This window comes from Corylus avellana, chromosome ca2 (assembly GCF_901000735.1).
Source record: "Corylus avellana chromosome ca2, CavTom2PMs-1.0".
Classification (NCBI taxonomy): Eukaryota; Viridiplantae; Streptophyta; class Magnoliopsida; order Fagales; family Betulaceae; genus Corylus; species Corylus avellana.
Window position 1 is genome coordinate 6,484,604 of NC_081542.1, and position 8,850 is coordinate 6,493,453.

Sequence of the window (8,850 nt, forward strand, 5' to 3'; positions counted from 1 at the left end):
AACTGACAATGCCGTGTACTAGACAAGCAACCCACTTGCCCGTTACCGCAGTAGTTCTCCCAAAACCTGAACTCCTGTGATGAAAGCACAACCTTTAACTCCACTCAATATCTTAAACGCTTTCTTAGCACATGAAATTCTTATGTGGAATTCCTTACAATTTTGTGCATAATACCCCTCTATATATAGACTACAAGAAAACCCAGTATTAGTTGAAATAGGAAGAAAACCTAGTACTAGTTGAAATAGGATTCGTTCAGATTTTTATCCTTATCTTCCGAGACAATTTTGGCATTGGAAACCTCCAAATTACAAAAATCTTATTTCACAAAGATTTGTATAAGTTTGAGTTAGATTTCCAATGCCGTTGGTTTGACCTCAATCCGATTCTTAATCCGAAAGTTATGATTCAAATATTGATACGTGTGCATGATACTGAATTTAATCAAATCCGATTTTAACTCTAATTAAAGAATTCCGATTTGCTCATTTCCTTGATTTAATTAAACTTAACCACATCATATATCTTCTATTATGATTAGTTAGGCTTAACCATATTTTCTAGGTCTTCTCTGAACACAACACCTCGTATGTATCGTAGATGAATATATTTTGCACTGAATATGGCAATTCAAAAACCAACATATTTAAATTTGATTTGAAATTATCTGCACTTACCATATTTGTATTATCTTCACCTACCACAATTTTTCTATAAATAGGAGTCATTTGTATTGTAAATTTTATCAAAGAATAAGAGCAAGTTTTAGCCATTTTTGGTATCTTCTCTAGTGAGGTGGATGTAGGTGTTTAACACCAAACCACATATAAATCCCTTGTGTTAATTTCTCTCTCTCTCTCTCTTATTTTTTTATTTTTATTTTTATTTTTCACAATTTATATTTTATTATGAGATTCTTCATGGTGTGAGAGCCTTCTGCTAATGCCAATATTCAATCTTAATAGCTTTGTGCATTATTGTTTTCTTCATTTTCCCGACGGTGCCCCATCCCCTTTGGGGATTCTTCATTGTAGTTCAATAATCTTGTTGTCTCAGATTCTTGTCTTCAGAGAATCTTATCAAGATTTTAACCACATAAATCGAAAAATTATCGGTTGATCTATACGAGTCTACGACGCCACAAAAATCAACCCCAACGGAGGTCTCACGTGCCCAACACATGCAAGAAGTTTTTGCCAGCCTTGGCACACGTCTCATGCGCCTCCACGCTCCACCATGCCCTGACAACTTCATTTTTTTCTTTGCTAATTTATGACAAGTCGTTTAGGTACTTCATCTTTCTTTTTTCTAAACGACATGTCAGTTAGATGCCTTCATCCTTTTATGTTGAAAACAATAGGTTTTGGCTCATTGTTTGGCCTATTTTCAACCTATTATTGTTAAAGGCTCATCTTTGATCACCGTGGCCGGCCGATACCATCTCTGGTCATTGTTGTTGGCCGCCACCAACTTCAGCGAGTTTTTGGTCATCTTTGGCCCATGACCACTAGCTGTCACTAATTTTGGGGATTTTTCCAACTACTATCATTAACCACCTTTAACTTCTTTTCGCAAAAAAAAAATTAAAAAAAAAAATAAATAATAATAATAATAATAATAATTTATTATTATTATTATTGTTTTTTAAAATTAACTCAAGGTTTCACGAATTTCTACCTTCATTTTGAGGGGATGTTAGAATATATGAATGTAATCTCCTATCTTTTGTTGAGAAATAATCTCACATTGCTTGTGAACAAGACCTTGAGTATATTTATAAGGAGTGAACAACATTTTCTTATTGAACCGGCTTTATGAGATGAGTTAGGTTTACAAATTTCTTCTGGTATCAACCGCACGCGAGAAAGGGTATTGCTTGTGGATAAGACCCGGTGTATGTTTATAAGGAGTGAACAACCTTCTCTTATTGAACCGATTTTATGAGATGAGTTAGGCCTATACATTTCTTTACCTTTTAGGTAATGAGATTTGATTGTATTCAAATTTGATTTGATATTATCTCCATCTACCATACTTGTATTATCTTCACCTACCCCGATTCTCTCATAAATATGAGTCTCTTATATTATAAATTTCAGCAAATAATAAGAGCAAGATGTAGCCATTTGGGCTTATCCCTAGTAGTAGATGTAGATGTTTAACACTGAACCACCTGTAAATTCTTTGTGTTATTTTTTCTTTTCTTCTTCACTTTTCTTCCACAATTTACATTTTATTACGAGTTTCTTCGATCATGACATGGTTCAACCTATCTTTTCTAGACAAGCTAATAAGCCTAGCTACAACAGAAATCCATATCTTATTGGACAATTAATCTGAATAAAAGAGAGGCAAATGACCCCATACTATTCTAAACTTGATTGGAAAAGAATGTCCCAAAAATTTAGAATTGGCTACATGAATCCTCTCTCGTGAAACTGCATGCCCTATCTATGGCTGCCTATACACGGCATAAGGCAAGCTTGACAACTTTTGATATTCATGATCACAAGTCATTCCATAATACAAAAATGAAAATCTTATTGTTTCAACAGAATAATGCAACAGCTGATGGCACATTTAGGAATTGAAATGAAATAGCTCTAGTGGAGAAACATAGGTTCAGCTGCAGTGATTATGTGTTTCTTGCCAAAGTGTCCCTAATCAGTTGCTTCGGTGCTGCAAGAAAAATTGAGGGAAAGATGATGAGAAGATAAAAGAAAAGAGTGAGGATATATATATATATATATAAATTTTGATGCAGAGAGTCAGAGGTTTGATGATTTTGTTGCTTCATCTTACCTGGCAAACCACTGAACTTTTCAAACTGTACAAATGCTTGGTTAATGAACATTTCTGTCCCATAAACAATAGTGGCTCCAGACTCTTGTGCTTCTCTTAAGAGTCTGGTCAATTTTGGTGTGTAAATGGCATCAAAAACCAAAGAATAGTGTTTCAGAGCTTGCTGCCAAGACAAAGAAAGAAAGAGGTATCAAAATATTACTCATCACATGAAGATTAACTACTAATACGCACCAATACCATTATAGCCTATTTCATATTTGTGTACATTATTTCAAGAAGCAATCTTTTGAAGGAAACAAGAGGTTGTATACAAATGCTGCAGATTGAACATAAAATTTTCTTGGCATTTTTTGAAAGAGTATTATTTCAACAAACCAATTTCATATAGTTAAACACCCGAATCCATTATATGTACACACATTGTCCAGCATTACATCACTGACAGAACATAAAACATGAAAATGACAAGGAGGAAAACCTTGGCAAGGGGTGTGTCTTCAATTTTTGGTTTCATTCCAACAGATGTAGTGTTTGCAAGAATCATCCCATCTTCTGGATGGAAATTTTCTAATTCGGCAAGAGTTATAGCTTGTCCTCCAACTTTACTGGCAAGTTTTTGGGCTTTGTCTAGCAGTCAGAAGAATCAAAAATTATTCACCATCTAAGACACCCTTAAAAGTTCAACTCAGTTATCATTGTACCATGCTTTTTTTTTTTTTTTAATGCTATTAAGAGTCATCAAATACATATTAATCACAAAATCAAAGATTCTCACCATATGAGCGATTGGCAACTACAACTCTTGCTCCCTTTTCTTTTCCACCAAAAGCAAGTGCTTTTCCAGCACCACCAGCACCCATGACGACAAACAGTTTACCAGCCAAGGGAGAACCAGATACGCGGCTTGCACCATTTGATGCTGCATATAGAAAAGTTGGTCTGTTAAAACCTGACCCCCCAACAAAAGTTGAACAGAATATTTCATAGCTTGTAATATGTTCAAAACCTCTAAGTCCTTCCTCGATAGCTGCAATGGCTCCAAGGTAGTCCACATTGTAGCCCATTAACCTCCCATCAGGTCTCTTGATCATGCAGCTAATAGCTCCTATTTCCTGAAATGAAAATTGAATAAGAAATTATATTCAACATGCATGCCACTGACAAGATGGTTAAAAAGAAAAGAAAAGAATTTCCAGACAAACTTAAATATATTGATTCATGATGATGATGGTATTGACAAACAGTGCAGTGGCAATAAATAAAAAGAATTCTGAAGTAAAGAGATAACTGGATACCTTGGCAATTGGATCAATCTCATCACAGCAGTTAAACCCAGCTTCCTTGTGAGGAATCGTATAACTGCATTTCAAGTAACAATTATTTACATTAACTTATGGAAAATCTAGTAATTCGAAATATTTTGAACTCCTTTATTTGCTTTTGAAACTTTAAAAAAACCAAAAAAAAATTTGTGTGACTAATTGCATTATCTTTTTTAAAATTTTTACAACTTAAGTCCACTTCCAAAGGTTGCTTAAGTTTTGAAGTTTCTGAAATGGGATTTTACCTGTATCCAACAAAATCATGAGATGAGTATGTCTTGAGAAAATTTGCGACATTATCAACCAACAGAGGCAGATAGATTCCATTAAAATTGACCGACTTGAATGCTGGATTGTACAGATGAGGACTTTTGCTGTGTCCAATAGGATTCCCAATGACACCATGTACTTTGGTATCAGGCCCCAACTGTCTGAAATTGTATAATTCCAATAAATCTTTTATACTTGGTTGCCCAGGAGCTGATACCACCCCAGCCTCAATCGAACCAAAAGTGAGAAACCCACCAAATTTTGCACTAAGAATCCTTGAAATGAAGCCCCTATCACCCATCACAATTCCTATCATAGGGACCTACAATTTCATTCAATAATTTAGCACTTCAAAAGACACAGGGATTGAAGTATCCTAAAGTTCAATAAGCATGAATATAGTGCATAAGTTACTTACTTGAGAATGCACAAGAATTTGAAATACACGTGCAGAGTCTGTGATATCTACAGCAGTTGTTGCAACCTTCACTATATCAGCTCCAGTAGCCTGTATTCTTACCACAAGATTGCCAATTTCCTCAAGAGATGGAGTATTCTGATAGTTGTGTGAAGAGACAATTATTTTGACCTTTTCAGGTTTCTTCCCTTGAATGGTATTGTAGAAATCATGAGCTACCTTCAAGAGGCAAATTTAAGAGTCTGAGTAAGTTGTTCATTGGAATTGTCAAGGAAAATCTACAATACCAGAAGCAATTACTGTTTAAACACCATTATGCTTACCTTAAGCTCAACATCAATATAATCAGCTCCCAACTCCATGGCTAGACGTAGTGCAGTTTGTCTCTTGCCTTCATCACCATCATACTGACCACCTTCCCATTTTGGTCTAAAGGATCAAGGGAAGTATTATTAAAAAGACTGAAAAATGTTGGAAGAAATTCTTACCTAGTTAAGACACAACATGAGAGAAGAACTTTAAATGTTTTGATAGAAAAAAATAAAAATTAAAAAATAAAAAAAAAAAAAAAAAAAAAACGACAAAAATTTACATCATAAATAATTTAAAGAAAACCAGAGCAGAGAACATATAGTCAAAGGGGCTTCCTAAAATTCAAACAGAGGACCTTCAGACAAACAGTTTTCAATCATGTTGGTTACCAAGTGTCCTCAAAATTTAATCTGATGGGAAATTTGGTTACCTATCTAACACAAACTAAGAGCAAATATGCATCAAACTAGCACCGTTAAAATATAAATTATATTAGTTAAATTTATATCTTCTTATAAACTTAAGCTTTTGAGATAAGTGGTGATTTATATTAAGAAAGAGTCTGAGTCCACACATAAGGAATAATGTTGAAGTATAATAAAGTGATTAAATTTATCTCTCCTTATAAACTTAAGCTTTTGAGACAGACCGTGATTTATCGAGCACAACATACTGAATAAAGTAATGGACACATTCCATGAAGCATTTCTTACCTGTAGGTGATAAGAGTGGGCAAAGCAGACTGTTTAATCAAGATTTCGAGATCCTGTCTTGGACTGAAGTTCTTCAAGAAGTCCAATCGAATCTCAACAAGGTCAGCCCCAAGTTCCTTGGCCTTTCTTGCCTGAATCAGCATCTGATCAACTGTTTCCGCCATTACTGGCGCGCATATCAGCGTCGAACTCCTTCGAGCTCCACCCACAATTTGAAGATCCGGAGTAGCCAACTACAAGAACACCAACAACAACAATAATAAAAAACAGGACATAGTAAAACTCAATTGTACAATTTCCACAAGCACACGTATCCATTTCCTTGGTTTTCTCAGAAACCAAACTGAGAGAAATGAAATGCCCCCAGTCAACTTTTCCCCCATCATGAATGATTGACTCAGTTGCGCGACCCTTTACAGTTTTAAACAATCCAAACTAACAAGAACATTTAAACCCAAAACCCCATCTCTGTTTTCTTTCGATTCCGTCAACTTTCTTAACAATCGACCAAAAAACGGAAAAACAAACACACGAACGTACACAGACACAGGCAGTGAGAGTGAAGTGTTACCGGAACGCTGCCGAGAGTCATTGCGCGTCAGAGCTTGATGCTTGAGCAGAGAAGGTGGCGAGCCGCTGAAGGTTTTTGCTTATCGTATTGGAGGGAGAGAGAGAGAGGGTGTTTGGTGGGCGGGGTTAGGTGCATATATATAGGAGAAGGAAGATCAGTCGGCTGTCGTAGCATCATGCCTATTGAGTTCCTCCTGTCTTCTAAATACGACCGTTAGCTGGTTTTTGGTTATATAATTTTCAAAAAAATTATTTAATTTACTACAAGGTTGATGTTAAATTAAATTGTGAAATTACCATTATTCCACAAGTGGGATGGGGTTCATTTGATAGAGATTGAATGAGGATCCAATACTTTTTTTTTTTTTTTTTTTTTTATGAGTAATATGCTATAGATTGTGGTTATGGCTTGTAATTTAATTGATTTTAGTTAGCTAGACCATGTCAACTAGATCATAAAATGTATGACCATATATGCTCAAAGTTCATTATTTTACAGAAATGAGAATATGAATAGTCCACGATGTGATATTATGATAATCCTTTGTAAATTATCCTTTTTATATAGTTGAAGATATATATATATATATATATATATATTAATTTTTTCCTTTTCTTAGCAAAATTAAAAATTGTAAAAACTAATGGGGGCCCAAGTAGTAGAGTGCTAAGACACTAGAGATTCGAGAGACAAAGCACGTAGAACAATTGAGTAAAATTTAATTTTGGTGCAGATAAATATTGAATATTTATATTTTGCTGCCTATTGTCTTTATAACAGAAAAATATTATTAATATGATTATGAGTTACTCTTATTCCGGGGCGGAACCACTTTAGTCCTCCTAAGCCATTGGGCGGTAAAAGAATAATTTTTATTTTTTAATATATGTTTAAAAATTAACTTTTTTCCCTCCATTTTTTTTTATTTTTTATAACAAAACTTGCCTCCAAGCTAAACATTCTAATTATGCGCCTACTCTTATTGCATTAACTTAACCAACTAATTTTTTTAAAAAAATGTCCGAACCAACTAACTTTTGAATTGTTTTTGAGTAGGCAATTCATCCATTAGAATTAGGTAGAGAAAACCGCCACGTGGGCGTCGAAGTATCTTTGGGTCGGTCGGGTTGGTGACTTAAAAGTTCGTTTTACCGAAGTGTCTTTTCGTTTAGTCCCATTATATTATTGCAACCCAAAGACTATGACCTACAGTTACAAAGGTCGAATGGCCCCATTATTCCCTTTTGTGGTACTCCCCTTTATCTTGTATTTCTTCCAATTATTTTTGTCCTTTTTTTTTTTTTTTTCCTTCAAATTTCTTGTCTTCTTGGCTCTAGCTAGCAATCCTATGCACTTGATGATGAGAGTCATCCATATTAAGACAAGAATCCTCTCTAGTTCATTTTTTAGTTAATGGCTAAGATCTTTCTTTAAATATCCCAAAACCATCAACCCGCCACGTGACGTATTAAAAAAAATAATATTATTTTATTATTTTACTTTTAAAAATAAATAAAAAACAAATATAAAAAACATAAAGGGTGACTGGCCGCCCCATGTTGGCCACAGGGGGTGGCTGGCCACCACATTTTGGGGCATGGAGGTGGCGTGACACCACCCCCATGGGCCGGTTGGGGTGGCAGAAGCCACCCCCATGGCCCTTGGGGGTGGTTCGGTCACCCCCAAGGGCCACCGCTTGGCCTTTGGGGGTGGCCGAAGCCACCCCCAGACCACCCCCAAGGGCCAAATCAAAAAAATAAAGGAATTAAAAAAATCATCACAAACACAATACAAAGTTTGTTTACGAAGTGAAAAACCATTTGAACTAATAAAGGTAAAAACCACTCTAGTGCAGTCAAACCCGAGAAATCACTATATGAAGATTCAATTTACAGACTAGACGATACTCACAACCATAGAGGACCTCTAGACTTAGTAAGAACAACAAGCTCCTAGCTTGTCTCCAGCCTGACCATCTTCATGGAGTGCATCTTCTCAACGACTCTTCGGTAGACTTCTTTCACCAAGTAACCAAACAAAAATCTTTGTGCAGTGGAACAAACAAACAATAACCAATCAAGAGCAAATGAATGCCCGAACCTTTATCACGTCCTCTCTTGAACAAACAACTCCCAAGACACAGAGCTCGAAGAAAAATTTTGAAACCGCACAGAGAAAATTCTCCCAAAAAGTTTACAGTGAGTCAGTGACGAGAAAATCCTTTTATAGGGAAGACATTTTACTCTTCACGTCTTAACGTGACTCATTTCTCGTAAAGACGGGATGAACAAAACTTTTTAGATTTTTCATATATGGAAAACCCACGTTTTAACGGGAAATGAGTGCTGTCATAACGAGAAGAACAAATGACTCATCCCCGCCACGTGTCCCATCCTAACGCTCCATCTAACGATAAAACAGGGAGTCTAACATTGGTC

General features: G+C 35.6%; 1 protein-coding gene across 1 annotated transcript; it reads right to left on the reverse strand.

The window, feature by feature from the left end:
* Window positions 1-2,154: 2,154 nt before the first annotated feature.
* On the reverse strand, window positions 2,155-6,503 carry LOC132171076 (bifunctional 3-dehydroquinate dehydratase/shikimate dehydrogenase, chloroplastic-like). The gene is made up of 11 exons (XM_059582292.1): window positions 6,413-6,503; window positions 5,842-6,074; window positions 5,140-5,245; window positions 4,817-5,035; window positions 4,374-4,720; window positions 4,102-4,165; window positions 3,813-3,918; window positions 3,582-3,725; window positions 3,285-3,433; window positions 2,804-2,966; window positions 2,155-2,680 (listed from the first exon to the last, which is right to left on the reverse strand). Exons 1-11 carry the CDS (start codon window positions 6,431-6,433, stop codon window positions 2,637-2,639), a joined length of 1,596 nt encoding a protein of 531 aa, XP_059438275.1. The 5' UTR covers window positions 6,434-6,503; the 3' UTR covers window positions 2,155-2,636.
* Window positions 6,504-8,850: the final 2,347 nt, after the last annotated feature.

What these genes read in the sequence shown, in the direction of transcription:
- LOC132171076 (XM_059582292.1), bottom strand. Translation starts at nt 6,433, where the DNA reads ATGACTCTCGGCAGCGTTCCG. An exon ending in CCCACTCTTATCACCTACAG is followed by an intron (nt 5,246 to 5,841) that starts GTAAGAAATGCT and finishes TTGATCCTTTAG; the next exon opens with ACCAAAATGGGAAGGTGGTC. An exon ending in TATCGAGGAAGGACTTAGAG is followed by an intron (nt 3,726 to 3,812) that starts GTTTTGAACATA and finishes TTCTATATGCAG; the next exon opens with CATCAAATGGTGCAAGCCGC.